Here is a 22,131-nt window from a genome sequence, read left to right as displayed (position 1 = left end):
CCAATGAGGTCTCTGTGGAAGAACAAGAAACACATGACTGCAATCCATTGACCACAGTTGAAGGACATCAGATTAATAAAAACGTGTCCTCATGATGACTTGGGATAAAAATTGTCTCGCACCTGCAGCTCTTTGTAGAATAGTTTTCCCCACATCTTTTCTAAATGGTCTTCTGTAGCTCGGTAGTCAGGACGCTCAACTGCCAAAGTGATGCTATGGTTTGCAAGTACAAAAAAAGGGAGCACAATAACTAAAAAGTGATTGTAAGTGGACATTATAAGAAATGTACATTGTTAAAGTTCTCTCTGAATTTTAGTAAAACACAACAAAACAAAATCTACTAAAATGTAATGCAAAATATACAGTTACTGACGCCCTATCCTGTTTTTTTTTTTTAATTCTAGGAGCCACACCTGCCATGCTTGTTTGTTTTTCTAACCAAAATTCCAACAGCACGAGTTAAACAACAGGAACTACACATTAAAGGACATGAAGGGTGACAAAGTGAAGGTCCAATCCCAGTATACATACCGCACAACCACATCTGGCTCGTTGTTGTCCTTTGGTTTGCCGCCTGTGTTTTGATGCCCGTCTTCATCTCCATCCGCGTCAAGTCTAGAAGAAATACGAGACGGCCCACCAACAGGCCGTAATGAAAGACCGTGGCTTTTTACCTCAAGCTTTACAGCAGACGTGGCTCATTTCATTGATTTTGATCAAGCCCCAATGCCTCTAAACTGTGCTTTCTTTGTTCCTTCCACCACTTCAGGAGTGTTTTTGCATGTTTTCCTGGCAAAGATTTGGAGTATTTTGTAAACAAGCTCTCCATACTGGACTATCAATTCATCATGCTTTCAGTTCAATGTCTGTGTTTAGAAAGCTTTCCAATGATAGACATCTTTTGAAAAATAAAGAGTGCTGCAAACAAATTGAAACTAAGATTTATGATGATTTCATATCTGTCAAAGTCGGCCAATTACTCCCCTTATTAATAATTGCAATTCCCCTTACTAAGTGATAATAAACCGGACAAATGCAACGCATTTTCTCACTTAAACTTACCTTGTGATTTCTAAAACTGGATTAAGAGAAGAGATGCTCAATTGAGGATGATGAAAATAATTTAAATACTGATTATACTGAAATTTGCAATGGATATAAAAATGGTTAAACTAAATTATGGATTATTTGACAAATGAATAATTAAAAAAGAAAATAAAAAGACGATGTACAACTAACTGGAGTGATAAAATCTTACTCTGAGTGTGCAGTTTTTTTTCTAGTTGGTTTGCTTATTAGCAAGTCACCAAAGGAAATGACACTTAGAACTAAGAGTTGTTCAGTTAAGATGAATGCAGAGGAATTGATTCTTATTTTTCTTCTTCAATTTCAAGGTAAGGTTTTTCTATTTGATCGTTATTGGAGTAAGAGTTCAACATTCTACGTTTGTAGACTCAGTGTTAGATGGGCTTTTGGATCTAAAAATGTTGGAGTCTTTTGAGTAATCAAAATCTAGTTAATAAAAACAAGGAATAATAAAATAGAGTGCATTGCTGCTCCAACTGTAGATGAAAATAAATATACATACATACACATATAGACTAACAGGGAAAAAATTAGCCTCAGAGTAGACAATAGCAGAGCCACAGTTGACTATTAAAAACGTGACTTTTACCCACTGATGTTTTGCAGTGGTCATAGGTGGAGATTTCACATCCGTCTACGTCCGATCAGGCGATGCTGCCACACTGCCTTGCCAGCTATTGTTCTGCTCCAATATAGATTGGTGGTACACTGGAGTGGGTGATAGCACAAAGGTGAAAAATGGCCAAATTCTGACCAATTCATCCAGAAATCAATACCTGAGTCTGACGGACAACTGTTCGCTGCACATCCGGAAGGTGACAAAAGACGATGCCGGTACCTTCACATGTAAATCACATGGAGTGATTATTCATAAAGTTCTCTTGATAGTGTTGACATGTGAGTCTAAAAGGATATTGTCATCTAGGATAACTAACTAGCTATTAAATCAGTCAGTTCTTTAAAACATGGATTAGGAATAATTCAGAAGGAATGTTTCAGGATGTTGTGCCTGTTTTCCAGACCTCTTCCAACATTTGTTCTCACTACAGCATAACCCTTTCCCCCCCCAACAGTGACCTCTTCTCCACTAGACTCTGCTCTAAATGGCGAAGTCGACCTCTTGTGTGAGTATTCCATGTCCAAGGCGTGCGCTCCTAATCGCTTCCGTTGGCTGGACGAGGAAGGGCGCTTACTCTCAAAAAACTACACCTACGACTACCCCTGTCGCTCCATTTTGAAAGTACGTCTAGGCGTTCGCACTAGTAGTTACACGTGCCAATACCTGCAAAATGACTTGCCGAAGGTCCAGGCCCAGCACATAGTCCCCCCCAGACCGAAGCCGTCCGGTCGCATCTTGCTCGTCAATGTCATTCGGATATCCGGCACCTTTTTCATGCTTGTGGTCGCAATATTCTTCGCCATCATGCTGAAACTCAGGAGAAATGCGAGTTGAACCACAAACAGCCTGGCAGATCCAACCCTGACATTTTGCCCATTTCATTCAATGCGATTAAACACCAATGTGTGTTAACTTTGCCTTATTTGCTCCTTCTCAACAGTTATTTTGAGCGATTTGCAAACTGAGATCTTTATACCGACTATCATTGAATCTGTTATGCAAGGGTTTATGGTTAAGTTCATCATTTTCTCACCATCAGCAAGCCGCCCCCAATGAAAACCACTCAATTTCACCCAAAAGTCAGACAGTCTCCAGTCATTCAAATTATAAAAACCAAGCACTCTGTTAGTGATTAGAATGAACTAAAACTAAATTATTTTCTTTACATTAGGTGGATTTTTTTACAGATAAACCTGTCCTTCTGTGGTTCACTACAGATTACAAAAGTCATAGCAAAAGTGCTGTAGTTCACAAACCATGTGCTCTTAAAGTGTATAATTTAAGATTATGCTAACACCAAGATTAGGTACGACTGTACTTCCCTATTTTCCGTTTGTACAAAATCTTTTCAAAACAGTAGTATTAGTCCAACTGCTTTCAAATGTACGAATACCATATTCAGTATATTTACTACATGATGACAAAGCTTAGTCCAAAAGAACAAAGAATGTCATTTAATCTGTTTAGAACAGCGTGATCAACAAACATAATGGCTTTACAATCTGCTCAGAACGGTTTGAAATTCAAATCAACTACAATTCCAGTGGGATAAGTAACAGATAAATCTCATTCATCTCTATAGGTCACTTTGTATGGGGTTTCTGTAAAAATACATAGAAGAGATGGAAGCAGTACTGAATGTATTTTCCTCCCATAAACATGAATCGGCTCATTTTTTTTTACTGAACACACAAGATGTTAAAGCACAATTTAAAACTGCACCAACGAACAAGTTACAGCCACACTTTGGCCTGATAGAAGTGCATCACTGTCATTATCTTTTTTGTTAAATGACTGATATACTAACTCAAGACTTTTCCAGTTTGCTGTTTGTAGTAGTAAAAAAAATGCATCGACATGATAGAAAAAAAAAAAGGTGTAAACCTGTTTTCGGATCAGCATTGACCAAAATTGTCCGAGATATTAATTGCCATCAATAAATCAATGTCTGTATAAAACACAAACAATGTTTAGGGTAACCCCAAATGAAGTGTGATGTAACGAGGAGACATTTTTGACAGCGTGGTGAATGCGAATCGAATTGGAATGCCATTTTTGAAAAACAGTCCAAATGATGAAGAACAAACAAGAATCAAGCAGAAATCCTGCATATCTTATATGACTACATCATCTGTGCATTTTCAATGCCTGTCAGTAGTGCTAGCACTAAAATAAAAGAATGATTTAAAATATGCACACCCATGGGGATACATGTGAAGCTGCCTTTCAGATAACAGTTACATTTCTCACATAAAATAGACGTCTGAAAGACAAGATAAATGCTTCGAATAAATAAAGCTGTATATCAGATAAGCATGAGGGCATTATCGTCATGCATACAGTTCAAATGTACATGTGACACGTGTCAAATTTCAAAGACGACGACAGAAAGGAAGATTGTGGAAAATGAGACGCCAGAAAAAAAACAATCGACGGACATTTCTGAGAGCAGGTGTAAACAATGTAAATAAGGCTAAAAAATAGCTCTAAAAAAGAAGCTGTAAAAAATATTCTGTAGTCTTTCCTCCCAAGGATATGTTTTCTATTGCAATATATGCTTTACATTTGAAGAGCAAGGTAGAAAATATAAATCTTTACGTGTATTTATAGATAGGTTTTGCTTTGGTCGGTGAAAGAAGCTAATATTCTAATCTCTATTCAAGTTCAAGTGATTTTTTTTTTGCAGGTGAGGCATGTGCTAATATATAGAATAGATATGGGAAAACATATTTGTGATATCTGTTGGTTTGGCATGAGGGAATTGGTGTAAAATATTATTTACATACATTACAATTTGCTGTTGTGTTTATCATAGCTACTGCTATAATGATATTTAAGACTTTGATGCACAAGTGATGTTAAATGGAATAGTTTGAATGTAAAAATCTGAAAAGAAATTCATTGTAGTCACTATTGCACAAACATACACATTCAATGTGCTCAAGCGAATAAGACTATTTCTTAATGCAGTCATAGACACAAGAAATGGAAAGGATGTTGGTCTTCTATTGGTTGAAAGATTTGAAAATGCTTCAGTGCTGTAGTGGAGTTATAAACCGTGTAGATATACCTGTACAAATTTCAGGTGTTTCTGATAATAATAATTATAATAGTAATACAAAAAATGAAGTCACGACAAAATATTCAAAAAATGTTGTTCAAATTGTACAACACAAATTGAATTTCTAAGAGAGGCCACCAATCTGCATGCAGAAATTTCTTTCATTTTTCAAAATTTAACTGATCAAGAGCTTGTCCTTTTTAGTCAGTAGATCAAATGTTGAGGGTCTTTGTTCCTATAAGTCTTCGTCTTTGGGTATTCTGTCAAGACCAGAATTTTAACTCTTTCACTTCTATTGGCAGCGATAGACATAAAAACCTATTTAAACTGGCTGGCTGGCATTTTTCAGGACCATTGACAGCTCCAGGCGTCCAGTCCATTTTGACCGTGAGGTCTTGTAAGTGGCAATATGCCAAAGTTACTCTGTGGTCAAATGTAAAATTAGTTTTGTCTATCTCCATCAATGGCGTCCTATCAGTTAATGTGATTTTAGTTAAAATTTGGTCAAACCAACAACAAATTACCCCAACGTGGGTAATTAACATGTAAATGATTGCAATCTGAGCAACTTAAGATAAAATATAAAGATTTTTTACGGACTTCATCTCGTATGGTGGGGTCTTGCGCACAAATAATGTTGGAAAATATATATGTTAAAACGATACTTGGTCTAATTACACAAAACCTGACATTTGAACAGCATTATGTATACTGTTTACAATTAGGCCACTGTATAAGATCTGGTGAGTTCACTGAGGTTTGAAGAGAAGTAAGAAGAGGTACATAGAAGTGGTGCATAACAAAACGTGGAAGGCCAAGAGAGCATTATCAGATTGTGTGTGTGTGTGTATAAACACAGGGAGTGAGAGGATATGTGTGTGTGTGTGTGTGAGGCTTAGTCCTGAAGCTGGCTTTCCTCAGTTGTCCACCTGATATTAGGAGGAGCCGGTCTACGTCTGGAGTATTTCAACTGCAGCAGGTCGCCCACTTCATTCATAGCTTGCAATACCTGGCAATACATCACAAGCCACGTTACCTACCATTCACACTGCAAAGTGGACAAGCCATAACTTAAATAGTCAGTAAAAAAACATGTGCAAATACATGCCAAGTGGACAGTCAATTGACACCAATGTAAAGGCGTGAACTTTTGGAGTGATAGCAGAGTGATGAGCCTAAGCGACACTTTGGTGTGAACATGTCTCGAGTAAAAGATGAACAGAAGGCGTGCGGCGGAAAGCCACAAAGGAACACAAACGTCTGCACTCCTTTCCACAGTAAATGAGCCGACATTGCAACACTCTTAAGCACCTGGAAACAATTTACCTTCCCCCTGACCTTTTTTCCGATCCGCAGCTTGAGAAACGGTAAAGCTTCGTTTTTTTTCCCGAGATGGAAAAAGCGGCTCCTCCGAGTGCTCTACAAAGACTTTTGGATGCCCTTTAGGAGGACTTTTACAAATGGTGTTGACATGCACAACAGTAAGATGAATGAAGTGCTTTTGGAGAGACACAGCAGCTCATATAAAAGCCTCACTGTAATACTGACAGACAGCTTCCAAGTGCCATTAAAATAAAAGGCCAAACTGGGAATCCTTAGTGGACTCAAACCAGAATGTCAATCCATGGTGAACCACATTATAACTGATTAAAAAACAACAATAACAACAATTAACTGTGTTATAGGAACAAAACAACCTCCTAAAATGTGGATGTTAAGGTAAATTTTCTCCTTTTTTTCACGGGTCGAGATTGTCATGTGGAATTAATGTAGAGTGCTAAAAAAGTTTGACTGGAATGAACTTACAGTGTCCAACATTCCCCTGGTGTGAGAAGCCGAAATGCAAAAACGCGCTCGTGATTCGATGATGGGAGTTGCCGGGAAGCCAACGACCACCGTGCCGATATTCCGCTTCAGCATCTCACGACCAAATGCCCTAAAATGCAAAAAAATAAAAAATAAATGAAATATGGCAAGCATTACTACAAAATGCAACTTCTTTTTCTGTCAATATAATACAATTCTATGGACACTTGGGGTTTTATAGTCCAGTCTGCCTTATTTACAAATAAATAGATTTTCTTGTAAAAAAACAAAAACTGGGATGCATTTTATAGTCAAGTGTATTTTAAAGTCAAAAAATTATGTTATTTGTTAGATCTTACAAATCAACCATTCTAGATGATTAATGACATTATCCAAGATCCATTATTATCACAAGTAGTTATTTGGTTGTTTTACTAAATTGAACAATAAAGTTGTGGAGTACCTTCAACAAAAATGACGATCTCAAAGCGCAATGCTGTTTTTTTTTTTGCCTTACACTCATTTTTTCAGAAAACTCTAATGGCCATTGTTGATACCTTGTATGTAAACAATTGGAATTCACTAACCCAATTTTGGCAGGCATGTAAAGCATCACAGGTACGACAGGTGAGTCACGATTGCCATAGATGATAACGCCCATCTCACAAAGTTTCCGACGAAAGTAGGTTGTGTTTTCGGACAGCTGACGTAAGCGGTCGGCACCTGTAAAAGACGAACATACATACTATATTACAACTGATTCATTTTTAATGAACCATATGAAAAAAATCTCCATTTTGCTTCCATGCTTCCCACAACATTACATCCAAACGATGGGAATAGCGTGCACTTTTAAGAAACAGTCCGTCCCTTGTGAGTTTTGAAGTAATTTTGCAGTTTTCCTTCAAATTGTAGAACAAGTCAACTCAACGACAGCCAGAATTCATTAAGTTGGAGGTCAGCGGGGGTGAAGTTAAACAAGCATCATCCCTCTCGTCTGACTGATGCACGCTGTGGATTTGCCCGCAGTGTCCTCAGGCCACATGCCCCATGAGATAGCGTCTTGGCCAAACAAATGGTACAATATGCCAGCGGCAACATACATCTGTCTGACTGAGTAAGAAAAACATGCACAAGACTAACTTCAAAGAACAATGAGAAGAAGCCAAGTCTGAAATTATACTTTTCGAAAAAAAAAAAAGATTAAAAGACAGAACTCAATGCACTGCTGTTAAATGAAATTTAGACACGTGTTTAGCATTTTTTTTTCCTTCTCCTTTTCTATGATTGATGTGATTTGATGGATGAAACCGTAACTGGCTGTTTGTGTAAAGGAAACGCTCTAACTATTTAACAGACCCAACTTGGCATTCATGGCTGGATCTTCAAAGACTTGAAACAGGTGACAGGGCTGCAACACATCAGGCTGTCATTGCAATTCTTCCACAAGGCAAACTCCAGCCAATTCCACTAGTCTGGCTATCTTCAGAACAAATGACGATCATGACGTTAGTTCTGTTCTCAGCCAGCGAAAAAAGGCTTCAGGTGTTTATTACCTCTGCCAAGTACCATGGCTGGATTATGTAAAAACTGCATAGCTAGTTTCCAAGACACATTTTATTTTATGACTGTAATTATACTTTTGGTGCAGATCAAACTTCAACGGCAATTCAGTTTTATTGGGCCAAGTTGGATAAGACACTAACAAAATCCAGCAGATGGAGCTGCAAGCAAGGCAATTTTGCCTTATAAAAAATACATAAGACTCCATTTAATCATCTTCTGCCTTTGTTTTACTGACATTTATGATGCAAAGACTAGATTTGTGGACTTTAACGTGATACCTCTCAGAAGTAAGATTTAGTGCTCTATTTATGTACGTAGATGTATCCAACTGAGCTTGATCTATTCCGCTCACCAGGGCTTTGCACCGTACTGCTTTGTACCCAGCATGAAGACAAAAAAAATCTCTTAGTAGAAACACATCTGAAAAGAATAAAGGAAGGTCTTTTTCTTACTTCCTTACAATGTTACATCAGATCAACATGTTATTGCCCCAAAATCCGTATCTGAATGCTGAACCAGTGTAGATATATATTTTACCCACTTGTTGTATAATACAGGGTGACCCGGTGCTCAAGTGGTTAGCGTGTCGGCCTCACAGTTCTGAGAACGAGTGTTCGAACCCAGGTTCAGACCATACTATGTGGATTTTTGCATGTTCTTGCATGGGTTTTCTCCCACATCCCAAAAGCATGCAGTGTAGACGGGTTAAAAACTCTAAATTGCCCTTGGGTATGGGTGTGAGCGCCAATAGTTGTCCCCCTACTTGTTCCCTGCGATTGGCTGGCCACCGATTCAGAGTGTCCCCCAACCCACTGCACAAAGTCAGCTGACATAGCCTCCAGCACCCCCTCGGCGACCCATGTGAAGATAAGCGGTACAGAAAATGAATGAAAATGAAGTCAAAAGTCATTTTAAGCCAAAAACCAGTTGAAATTGAATAACATACTGGATAGGACTGACATCTAGCGGTCAATTTTTATATCACCTTCAATTTATAAAGCGCCCTATATACAAAAGAGGCAATCACAAATGGTTATCAAGTAGCATAGGACATACCCAGTGTGGTCCCATCTTCTCCCATGATGATTTTCATTGAGGTGATGATTTGTTGGGCTACAGGTGGAGGCATTGAGGTGGCATACATGGCGCTGTGAGAATGTTGTCGCAGATATTCAATCAGCTCCTAAAAGAAGAATTTTTCAACTTGTGTGGCTTTAGAAAGAACAATTTGTGACACATCCTTATTCCCCTACATCTGCAATATTAAATTTTAATTTCACAAACGGCCTAATTGTTCATCTTTTAAGTAACATGCTTGCAACAGATGATGTACTGACACAAATCAATATCAATCAGCATATTAATTAGCAACTTCATAATTGAATTGCACTAAGTATAGTGCTTCCATTTTATTCACATGACAGATCGCCATTATTGTACTGTTTCCAATTTCACATTTATTGCTATTCACTGACCTTTTTGCCTCCGATATAACCGCCGGCGCCACCAAAGCTTTTTGTGAATGTTCCCATCATGACATCCACGTCTGTGGGATCCAGGCCAAAGTAGTCCACCACTCCTTTGCCATTAGGTCCCAAGGCACCAATACTATGGGCTTCATCCAAGTACACATATGCCTTGTAGCGCTTCTTCAAGGCAATGACTTCTGGCAAACGTACAATGGAACCCTCCATACTTTGGGAAAAGAAGACAAAGTACAGATTAAAAACAGGAATTCTAACAATAACAAAGAGTAAAATTAGTATTTCATTCAAATTTGGAGCTGAAGTGCTTATTTTCCTTCTATAATAAAACACAAGAATCTTCATGAGGGAAAATGTACTACCCCTAAAACATTATTTTGGATTTAGCCCATGCAGACTAGTTTTAATTTTTTGTAACGTTTGGCTTAGCATGATCAACTCCTCCTCCAATGAGCACTTGTGATTTCAACAATCTGAGTGTTTCTCTTGGAAAGACCAGTGCACAACATTAAGGGCACTTGAAACTCTGCTGGTTGTTTTAAAATGGAATTGATATTTATGAGTGAATACCATTCCAGAAAACACATTTCAAGGGCAGTGGGACCATTAAATTCCATTATAAAAGACCCTAAAAATTAAACAACTGTGAGGAAAAAGAGCCTCATCTCAGACAGCCAGCAGTAGCAAATGTGAAATGGTGAGGATCCAGAACTTGCCTTCATAAAACAAAGGACTCCTTAGCTCCCTGCAGCTGAGAAAGCCCTTCAGCCCCCAGTGTTTGCTTTGCAGGGAAAAACTAAACCACGATAATGAAATATGTGGTAACCCAAGTCACAAGCATGCCAGATTAGGCACGATCAGTTTAACTTTCATCAAGCAGGGCTTGTTGGAATGTCAAATTGGCTCCACCTCCTTACGAATGGAGCGAACCAGATGACTTCCCAGTTTAAAAAAAATATCCTTTAGAAATATTGCTACTTGTCTACTATACATGACTCTAATTGTGCATAAAAACTATGTATATAAATACTTTGTTTCCGTGTATGTATGTCGTGTATTATTATTATTAACATTACCTGTAAATGCCCTCCACTAAAATGAGAATTTTTCTCCAGGGTCGATGGGTTCTTGGTTGTCCATGTACAATGGCGTCTCGCAGCAGTTTCTCCAGGCTTTGCATGTCTACATTAAATCCAAGAGCATTGATTCGATTTAGAAATGTGAACTGCTCATGCGACGGTTGTGGTTAGTTACTATGAATGCTATGAGTGTACCTCTGTCAACAATTTTGTAAGAAGTTACTATAGGTCACCTACTGTTGTGTTTGAAGACACGAATTGTTGAACCAGACAAACGGGCACCCAACACGAGTGATGCATGATTAAGCTCATCGCTTAGGATGAGGCAGCCCTAGAAAAACAGGAAACACAGAAAGAGTAAAAGTGTAAACATTTTTATCAAGTTTAAGCATGCATAATATCACTGTAGTGCAAGGGTGTCAAGCTTAAAAAATCCCTGAATATTCAGTATTTTTATAGATCTAAAACAATGTTCATGTTAGCTTTTTTATACATATTTTGAGATTTTACAAAATGATTTTTGAACTAAAAACTGAAAAAAATGATTAAAAAAATACAATAATTGATTTAAAAGGGGGAAAATAGGGAAATTTAATATACATCTATACTCTTCATTTTAATTTGATCCTAAAACAGAAAGTGGGCACTCAAGATTTACTTTACAGGGCCACATAAAATGATGCGGCGGGCCAGATTTGGCCCCCGGGCCGCCACTTTGACACGTGTGCTCTAGAGCAACGTAGTGGCCAAACAAGAAATTTAAACTGAATGACCCACCTTCAAGTCTACATTTGAATAAGGGTAAATCAGGCCTCATATTAAAATGTCCTACAAGTAATATGGTAACAATGCAAAAATTGTAAAGCCATACAATGTCGCATTAAGTAATAATTTGCCTTGCAACATTTTGCTCAGCTCAAAAGCTCAACTCATTTAATGTATCAACATCTCTGAATTAAACATATTTTGGAGGCATTGTGTAATACTCAGATTTTCACATGAATATTACCATTGGGTTTTACAAGCCAACAAAAACAAGCTTGTACACAATGTAAAATACTTCTATGAAAAAGGGAGGAAATAAAAATATGCAGCAACATGATTAGACTCACTAAAGAATGTATGAGTCTTCTTGCCAAGGGCTGTGGCTTTTATCACTAACTTCAGTTTCTCTGGCTGGCTTTTTTTCTATGGCTCACATCCCTGCATGCTGTATATTCTACTTCCTGCTCAAACACTGGCTATTAAAGCAAGTAAAAAGTGATAGGATTGACAAGGCTATAGGTCAACAGTGACAGCCATTAATCAAACAAAAGCAGCCCTAATCCCAATATTTTGAAATCTTTATCCAGACATGAGAGCGTTTAGAAAAATCTGGTCTGTACAGTGTTGGGATAACATTTGTTTTCACTTAAAAGCAGTAACAGGAACCAGTTAGTTCCGTAAATATACATTTGTCATTTTAAGTGTGTGGTTGCAATGTACTGAGGAGTCGGAAGGAATATCGTGCATGCCGGAGAACAAAAGGGGGAAAAAAGGAAGACGGTAAATTTCCATACCTTCCCGGTGAGAGCAGGAATGTTCATGGAATTAGTAGCAAAGCCCATTCCAAAAGCCATAGCTGATTCCACACCAAGGAATCGGCCAATCAAATGCTCCAACTCCTCGTGGATGTCAAGGTTCCCTAAAAAGCACAACATGTTAATCTAGTACATGTACTGTGTCAAAGTGGTGGCCCAGGGTTCCCAATCTGGCCTGTCGCATCATTTTGTGTGGCCCGGGAAAGCAAATCATGAGTGCCTAGGATCAAATTTAAATGAATAGATTTAAATTATAGATGTATGTTAAATTTCCTGATTTTCCCCCGTTTAAATCAATAATTGTATTTTTTTATCAATTTTTTCTGTGTTTTTAGTTTAAAAATCTATGTAAAATCGAAAAATGTGCACTTCTCAAACTTGACAGTGTAGTGCTTTCAGTTTATCCTGATTTTATGACTCATTTGTTTACAATGACTCTAAAATGCATGTGAAGGACACCATTATTTTTCTACTGATTCTCTCACCTAATTCACAGCGGGTACTGCCAACTCCCACGCCATACTTCTGCGTGACCTCAATGGCAGTGTCAGCACAAGCTCCCGTGTTCTCAGCGAAGCCCAGATAATTGTATGAGCCCATGTTGATAACACCTTTCACCACATTGCCCGTGTGCCTGAAGGAGAGTGACACAATGACAGTAAGGAAGGGAAGACAATGACTCACAGGTCAGTGTAAAATAATTAACTGGGCTGCAGTGGTTGTGGAAACATTTCCTGTCTGGGGTTGATCCTTAGGTGCCCAAGTCATCCAGCAGCAGGATGTTACACAATAGTTCATCTCAAGGAAATTCAGGTTCAACACAACAAGACATATTTTAAGCATTCCAATCTTGGTAAACAAAGTGGAGAATGAAATTGAACACATCGTTTTGAAACAGCAGATGGGTTTGACATAGGATATTTTTAAAAGGGATTTTTTAGGCTCAAAAGATGACATTGACTCCAAATTAGACAGGTACATTTTAACTCGAAGAATGTCACCATAAAGGTTAAAAAAGGATTTTTGCCAAATTGAAATACTTCTATTCAACAAGTGAGATTGGAGAAAATAGAAACAGTATCAAGATATGTTGGGTTCAAAACAAACTGAAAATGTGCTAAAATGAGTTGCTTGCCACCAGAAGCAGTTCTGTGTTTACAGTCGGAGTATTTTGTGGTATTTTTTTATAATTATACTAAATAGTTTGATGTAGATTTTGACTTTAAGGGTTAAATGCAACTAACATATATTTGGGATAAGTATCTAGTGTAAGAACGGAATTTGTTTGTAACACTAAGAATATGTTATGTTTTATCAGTGTAGAATCAGATGGATGTGTTCAACCTCTTCTCCGATTAAGCTTTTTGCTCTCTAATATAAAGTGTTCATATTTACTCGAAGGTCCAGTTGTAATCAGGCGAAACTCGCTCCACCAGGTCCATCTTTGCCCCAGGAACACTGCAGATGGGTCGGTTCCAATTGTCTCGGATTCTCATGTACAGGTTCCTGGTGTAAAAGTTCTCAAAGTCTTGATAAAGTGGCACAAAGTCCTACAAAAGAAAAGAAAAATTATGGCAAAAGAGACCAGATATCATAGAATTTGCAGAAAAAATACAATTTCAGTTTTAACCTTCTGCTCTTCTCGCTCTCGGGCCATGGTGCATTTCCCAACGTTCCAGTGGCGGAGAAAATCCCGGAGGTAGCCAAAGATGGTGAGGATGCCATAGCCCACGTAGGTAAGCACAGCAACCAGTAGTGGAGTCTGCTCAAACGATTCCACAAAGGGCCTCTTGTACAAGCCCGAGTTGTGTGTGCCATGTTGGTTCTGGAGGAGAAAACAAGTGTAAGCATTATTATCATTTGCATACTACAGTTTCTTGAGGAACATTGTAAAACGTTGCTGGGGTACGGTGGCACTCACGTCAAAGGACTTGTGGCTTCTCCACAAACATTAAGTATTTTATAATTGCTTATAACACTCAAAAGAACAATTTCTGGCTATTTTGTTTCCATTACAACACTAACCAGTGGCCCTGAAACACTGTTTCATTAATGTTTTTTTTAAGACACACATAAAGTTGCCACAGTAACAGCATTGTAGTAGTTGTGTATCTGCAAATACATCACAATAGCACCACTGGAGTCGCATTGCTGACCGAGGTTAAATCCTTAAACCCTAACCTCAGTTCCTACATTAAGTATATTATTACCCCAATTTGTGCAGTTCATCGCAAACAGTAATAATCACAGTAAATGTCTACATGACAAGTCAATCAAAAGTCAAATTTGGCATCATTGGAAAGCTCTGAATGTCCTCTATAGAGCACAATAAGGATTTAATGTGATTGGAAGCACAGGGTGGGAGATATTTGGGTTTACAAATGTCCTTTGCAGAGGACATAGTTGAACTACTGGTAGTCAGGAGGATATATAATCCATTTGAAAGCATAGACACCTGCAATGTGTTTGCTGTCACATGGTTAAAGGCTGGGTGTGGTGTAACTTCACAGAGAAGATTGAGGGTTGGGCAGCTATTACCACTGTGGTCTAAAGCGTTTTGTTAATTTTTAATCTTATGGTTTGGCATAATTTTGGCAATACAAAGTGGGGAATTTCAGAGGCAATTAGTTGTAGACACATTTCCCTAAAACAAAGACATATATAATAGAAAATGACTGCCAGTTAACATTTCCCTGAGCAAACAAAGTGAGCTTGTGAGCAAAAAAAAAGGGAACAATCATGATGCTCGGCCCTTTAGGTGGAACACAACATAATTTTGTCTTAAGAGAGTGTAGCCTGCAGCTTAGCTGCACCTCATGTGATTAGTCTTGCTTCTCTCCAAGAAACACCACTGAGCACTAAGGAGAGTGAGCATTTAAAATTAGTCGGTCGAGACCTTCTCTTTACGGTGCAGGATGCCGGAAAATGTTCAGTTTTGCATGATGTCCGCCAAAATTCAAACATTTATGTAGACTCACCCTCAAATAAATGAAAAGTAATGAATTATAGTCAATGCAACTCGTAAGCAGCACGGAAAATGAAATCGAGCGAGAACAGCGAGATAATTTGATATCAGATTTCACAGTTAAAAGCAAAATAACACATCAGGTCTTGTGTGTTGTGGTGGGAAAGTTGCGACGATACCTGCTTTTTTCAACTCCTAAGGATAAAAATAGAAGATAATTTGTTACAGTCTTGATTTACCTATTCTGGGCTTTCACTTTAAAAGCAAAAACAGTTCAAAGTATTTTGTAGAGCATTTATATAGAACTGAAAACAATAGTACTAATGCATGATATAAAAACATTGCATACTAACTCTCCAAAAGTGTCAAACTAAACTTAACATTTTTATTTTTGTTAGTAAATAATTAGTACATCCATTGTGTTGGATATTACAACACAATTAAATACCATACCCAAAGATGACTCTAAAATCAAAAAGCTAGTTTAGAAAAAAGAGCAAAAATTATGCAATGTAATTCAAATGTATATCAAATAAATCCCAAAAGGCATGCACACATGGCCCAGCTCCACTAGTAAACTATGTTTTTGATCCCATTGTGGAAAGGACCACACCCATGACAGCCCAGAGACATTCCTCACAGTTGAAGTGTCATGTGGAAGCAGGCTGGCTCAGCTCTCCCGAGAGACTCCAACTCCTAATAAAACAACAGGCCTTGGTTGGCGTCTTCTCATTAGCCAATGTAAACAGAGACCGGCCTGACTTCACAAAAGACACTTGCAGGACAGAAAAACAAGGGAGTGTAACATTACACTCCACTACAACACTGAGATCTCAGGTGGGTCTTTGCTACATAACATTGACAACATTCGACTTTCAGGTAGACCATTGCTACATAACAACAAGGTCAAGAGCATTTTCCTTATACAATTCACAAGCCATTTGTTTACATTTCAAGGTGACCATTATTACATCACAAGGGAAAGAACATTTTTCCTAAACAATTGACAAATTTGTTGACATTAGTAATAGGATGATGTGCAAATAATGGATTCATTCAAATAATTAAAGAAAGCTACACATTTTTTTTTGAAGAATTAAACATCAGTTATGTACATGTTTTTTGTTTTTATCTAGATAAGGACATCTCCATCGTCTATAGAAAAGTACTACATTTAAAACTGCACTGCTCATTCGTGGCAGATGACACTAGGTTTTTATTTTTGTTTCATAAAAAACTGGTAATATATATATCTTAGTCTTTCTGAAGTTATCAAAACATTTCAAGGCTCTCTTTGCCTAAGTTGACACCACAAATAGATGTAATGGAAACCGTAAACTTTCCCTAATCAACGTAATAATGTAAACTGTTAGAAAGTACTAAAATCCATTTAATGTCTTATTCATATGAAATGTAAACACGGGGTTTTATTATGAATGAACTGTTATCTATATTTATCAATAAGTACCAGGTGACGTAGGAACCGCGAAGTAGTATCCCATGTCATCAAATTAGAAATTAACAATCTAACCCTGAAATTTATCATACAATAATGTTTATTATATTTACGGTTGTTCGCGTGCGTTTTTGTCAGGCACATTTTTGAAATCATTAAGGGCCATCTCTTGTGGAGCGTTTGACGGGCGGGCCTCACCTTCTCCCCGGGGCGACGATACTTCTGCGGCTGTTGAAACAAGCAGTGGTTCTTCACGAAGCCATTTTTGCTTGCTTTTTGACCGCTTGCGGTCCGACGACAGGCATCCCCGTTCTGTAGCTTGTTCGCGGAGCTTTCAGTCATTTCTGTCGGCTTACCGCGATGGAAGATATCACAAATTGAAGTAGCCCAAGTTGGGTGCGGATAATCGGGAAGTCATGTATGAACTCGGAGAAACGTTCGGTTCTACGCCCACAGCGCTGCGTCTGCACGAGTACGCCGGAAGCACACGCCCCTGCTGAGCGGTTATTGGCCAAAGCGCTTGCTCACTGACAAAGATCGTCTATTGTTTTAGAATAATACCAACGATAGGAAAAGACAATACCTTTAGTCAAGTGCCACACAAGGCTTATCTTTATCACCTTTCGTTTGTCTTCAGTGTGGATCATCTTTACGATAACAAACCTAAAACCTTCCCAAGGATATGACCTATAATAACCTTTGATCAGGAGAGAACTGAATCCCGGCAACGTCATACTTCACCTGAGCAAGGCAGTTCTACATAAAAGTTTAAGTTTATCCTTACAATAGGCGATCTGAAGTTACTAACAATGTTAGATTGAGATCATATCGAATGTTATGTTTACAAAGCACGTTAATCAGATAATCTGTGTTTAGAGTTAACCTCACTAAACAGTGATGCAGTTATCAGAGATGTAAGAAATTGTCCCACGAGCCCATAAAGCTTAACAAACATGATTTGGGGGCCTCAATTCATTTATCTATAATTATTACTGAAATGTATACATAGAGTACATAGTTTTCAGGTGCTAAACATTGCATAAGCCTGCCTATAGTTGGCTGGGATATGCTCAAGCACCCCCGCGAACCTTGTGATGATAAGTGGTGCAGAAAATCAATGTTTTATTGAGTTCAAGCCTTGCTTCAATAATAGAAAATCAGTTTTTCATGCAATTTTCAATACACTTATTAGAAAACCTCATCCTCTTGGCCCTGCAGATTTTATCATTATTTTTTAAAAACATCGACAAAATGAAGTTTCACATTTGTGCCACTGAATGTCGCTGTTGAACCGCACACAAAAATAGCTTCACCTTACCTGCAAGAATTATAATAGTGCAATAAAATTCTTGCTCCTTGCTTGTAATCTAGATTTTAAGGTGTGGCATCCATGATTAAGGCATTGCTGATAACATCAGATGATTTGATTCTTCAATCAATTTCTGTGCCTGTGCCTTTTTTTGTTTCCGTTCAAGGTTGTAACCTTGAGTGAAGAATAATGAAACATCAACCCTTTAAAGCTCTTCCCAATACAGAGAAGCACTTAAGCTCCTGTCCACTTCCAAAGGAGATCAAGATGATAAGAAAACCAGCTTTAATAGGATCATTGCTAGAGTTAAATAGAAAGTAGATCAGTGCTCATTGATGCAGCAAATACACCTTTTTTTTAAATTAAAGAGGAAACAAATATTGATATATCATTCAGGCCGATCTCAACATACTTAAAAATCATGATATATGTACAGTTATTGTCTATTTTTAAAATGTCACATAGTAAAGGGCATATTCTCTGACTTATTGAAGTCATAAAAAGTATTGCAGGACAGTACTGCTTTATATTTCACTAAGATATCACTGCCAATTTATTTAAAGTTTAAAAAATAGTACACTGTGTACTAGAAAGGATTTTGTAATCCATGCAATATAACTCATAAAATCACATGATCATATTTTGCATATCATGCGCTTTCGCATGATCGAGCTCAGTAATGGACCTCATGATTAATATTTCACCTAATAAAGTATATGATATGTTTAAAGACAAAGAATACTACACGGGCTTTAAATAACTAGTGAATGAATTATGAACACAGTCCCATAATTGAGTCTTTGGCAAAGCCTTGCTATTTTCATTTTCTGATGTTTTAGAGTCATGTGATGATACTTAACACAGAGTTGCACTTCACTTTCATTTCCGAATTATTGTTTGCTCTATTTCACAATCAAATGGAATACGTTTTCGACCAATGCCGTCAGCTCGGCCTTAAGTTCAACCCATCAGTGATGTGAAGATGAGGGTTGTATTTTCCATCCTATCGAATTTTTGAAGTGCAGATTGGCAGACATGAGCAACTAGCAGAACTCCTAGAAAACGACCTCGGACAACTATACACTTTATTTTAGTAACAATAGAGAATTCAGAATAAAATTCACAGTGTCTCAGGTGAAACCTTGCAGCGGTCAATGAGGAATCTCAACAGTAGCTTTTAAAAATGCATTCGTACTGGAGGACGTCGTCTGAAGTAGAAAGATTAAAATTTCATTGTTTCTTACATGGCATATATTAAAGGATCCATTTACTATGTACAAAATCTTCTTGATTTTACCGTATTGTCACAATGAACTGTAGGACTAAATAATATGCATGCTTTAATTCTGTATATGTAAATTTTGCAATATTGAATGAATATTCACTTTGTCAACCAAATTAATGCAACAAAATCCAAATTATATTGGATAATTTGATAATATTTCCATTGATACAGTATCGGTATCAATAAAGTTCCGAAATTGAGTTATTAAAGACCCTCCAAATGTCCCCAAACTAGCAGAAACGCCCAAAAATCTGCATTAATCGACAAACGAACAAGAAGTCCCCACAAAATCAATAGGAAATTAACCAAAATTGACCCAAAGTGACCTTTAAGTACCCTAAAATGGAATTAAAAAAACCTACAAGTCATCCAAAATTAAATCTTTGCCTGCTATTGACAACAATCAAAGTCCAATTCAATTAAACTAGTTGTAAATGCTCATCTTTCATTGCCATTGATGAAAAACCACAGCAAGTAAGTTAACTTTTTTGGGCCAAAAATAAAATGGTCCAGCCTACTGGACATGGAGTTAACATTAATAAAGCCCAGCAACCCAAACTGGATTTTCACATCCTTGCTCAAGCAGTTGCCGTGCATTCACACTCCAGTTAGGGTGCTGCCGCTGTTCTCCCGGAAGATTTCATCCTGATTGACACCACCATTAGAAATAGTTACGCCTGTCAAGGTCTTCACTTCATAATATATTATCCTGCAAGAGAGACACCTTAGCAGCAGACGGGTCACACAGGGTCACATCCAAACCATTTTCCAGAGAGCAGTAGACTCTGACTAACTCTCGACTGCTGAAATAATGATGAGTGAAGCTACTGGATACTCGTAGTCGAGGAACTAATGTTGAAGAACGCACGTAGGGAGTTGGGATTCTTATGTTGCGTGTCACTATGATGGATGCCACCCATATCCGGATTTTCTACACCCTATCCACATGTACATTTGCATATAGAGATACAGTTATGGTGTCATTTTTTAAGTTGACATAAGCCTGTTGTATACGATTGCAGATAATGTAGTAGTATGTGTATCTGACTGTTTGTCTGTCAAAGTATGTATTAAAATATTTTGAATACATCTTTTTTGGGTTTTTAAAAGGAGAAAAACAAACTTTGAGGAGAAATATGTAAGATTGGTCATTCCATCTGTGTCTGTAAATTCATTATCAATTACTTCTAAATTTAATTTAAACAAAACTAATTATATTTGACATGTAAAAACATACATGCATTTGAAACTGTAATTTTTTTGTGTTAATATGACCCTTTCTTGTCAGTCAAATTGATTGACTGGCTGGAAATCATTAAAACAATGAAAACTATTTTTGAAAGGTCCATAAGCAAATATTTTATGTTAACAATAATGAGCTAATATGAATAATTATTTCTGCACAGTTACCACCCGACATCCATATTGCAAGGATTGTCATGAGGCAGCAATATCCTTGAATGCAATTGTGAAATAGCTTATTTAAACCATTTTTGATTGCATTGTTGCAGTGTGCAAACAATGACAGTGCTAATCTATTCAAAATCCTTTAAAACATAAACCTAATATAAAACAACATTGAATTCGAGAAGTGCAATGTCATTATTTCCCTGGAGGCGGGTAAGCTTCTGCTTGAGGTCTTAATAGAAGACAAACGTCTTTAGGTCAGATTTTGCTGTCAACGTTAGGACCATTTGTCATTCAACTTATTGCTTTTCTTTGCAAAGAGTGGAAAGGGAATAATCTCAAGAGGCATCACAAAAACAACAACAACTCCAAACCAGATGCGCTACAACATAATATTGTTTATTATTTCTAGGCCTGTTTCTAGATAACTAGCGATCCATCACGTTATCTAACTGCAACCTGACGATTCTATTGTGGCTCAACACAATACGCCCACCCTTGAACAAAAGCAATGCCTAGGAACCAATTTCCTCCAAGTGTCATGAATAAGAATCCCATTCATCAAATCATAAAAGGCAGAGAAGGGCTTAGTGAAAATACATTATTAAGCTGTCAAAGTAAAAACCGCAGTAAGACAGGGTGGAAGGATTGAGCCTTTCTGTTGTTTCTGTGATAGAAGTTTTCTTAATGGTCTTGCCTGAGGAAAGTCAATATTACTCAGGTTAAAGCCTGCAGTGAAGAGCATCCACAGTTGTAAGTTTTCTGCAGGATGATTTCAATGCCTTTTTTATTTACACTGTTTTTGGTGGGGAAAAAAAGTCTAGGTGTAATTTATAAATCCAATCATTCTTTCTGAAAAGGTCATGTTGCCATATTATGGTGACTGAAAATGTGGCCTGAGATACATCAGCTTTTCATCTATTCTGCAGTTTAGAATGCCCAAGCCATATCCTAAATAAAAATGTGTCACTAATATTTAGGAAGCTACTCATTCAGTCAACCATGTAATATAAAATGGACTGAATTAGGTTTGTCTTGATATATTTTTAAAAGAAATCTTATTATTGTATGTCAACCACTTTAAATGCAATTAAGAGGCTTTAAATGTGTATTGAGAAAAATTGTTAGGAGCCTTTTGGGTTGAACATTTTAAATTAAGGCAGACTGTACTGTACTAATGCTATTCAGAAATATAGCCACACCTTTTGCAGACTAAAAGAAATTTATTTTGTTGTACAAGGATGTTTTAAGCGTATAGTAAAACCCTAATACACAGTCATTTCAAATATTACATGATTGACAAAAAAAAGGTGTTGCAATAGGAAAAGGTCTTTTTTGTGTGTATTCCTGAAACCAAAGCTACACTAAATGTATACACTTCCAGGGGAGAAGTTGCCATACCTCTGCTTTTTAAATGCTATTGGTAAC

The 22,131-nt window shown here is 37.4% G+C and overlaps 2 protein-coding genes across 2 annotated transcripts; one reads left to right on the top strand and one right to left on the bottom strand.

The window, feature by feature from the left end:
- The first annotated feature begins 1,348 nt into the window (after positions 1-1,348).
- On the top strand, positions 1,349-2,662 carry LOC144193446 (uncharacterized). Its single transcript, XM_077712357.1, has 3 exons — positions 1,349-1,394; positions 1,693-1,920; positions 2,160-2,662. Exons 1-3 carry the CDS (start codon positions 1,349-1,351, stop codon positions 2,537-2,539), a joined length of 654 nt encoding a protein of 217 aa, XP_077568483.1. The 3' UTR covers positions 2,540-2,662.
- A 482-nt stretch (positions 2,663-3,144) lies between these two features.
- sptlc2b (serine palmitoyltransferase, long chain base subunit 2b) lies at positions 3,145-17,170 on the bottom strand. The gene is made up of 12 exons (XM_077710821.1): positions 16,901-17,170; positions 13,912-14,106; positions 13,677-13,831; positions 12,767-12,915; positions 12,261-12,385; positions 10,939-11,032; positions 10,699-10,804; positions 9,614-9,833; positions 9,195-9,321; positions 7,160-7,295; positions 6,573-6,702; positions 3,145-5,775 (listed from the first exon to the last, which is right to left on the bottom strand). The coding sequence occupies exons 1-12, from the start codon at positions 17,042-17,044 to the stop codon at positions 5,662-5,664; spliced, it is 1,695 nt and encodes a 564-aa protein (XP_077566947.1). The 5' UTR covers positions 17,045-17,170; the 3' UTR covers positions 3,145-5,661.
- Between the last annotated feature and the right edge of the window lie 4,961 nt (positions 17,171-22,131).

The sequence above is a fragment of the Stigmatopora nigra genome, chromosome 2, assembly GCF_051989575.1.
Source record: "Stigmatopora nigra isolate UIUO_SnigA chromosome 2, RoL_Snig_1.1, whole genome shotgun sequence".
In the NCBI taxonomy this organism is placed as follows: Eukaryota; Metazoa; Chordata; class Actinopteri; order Syngnathiformes; family Syngnathidae; genus Stigmatopora; species Stigmatopora nigra.
This window is presented reverse-complemented; position numbering and strand designations above follow the sequence as displayed.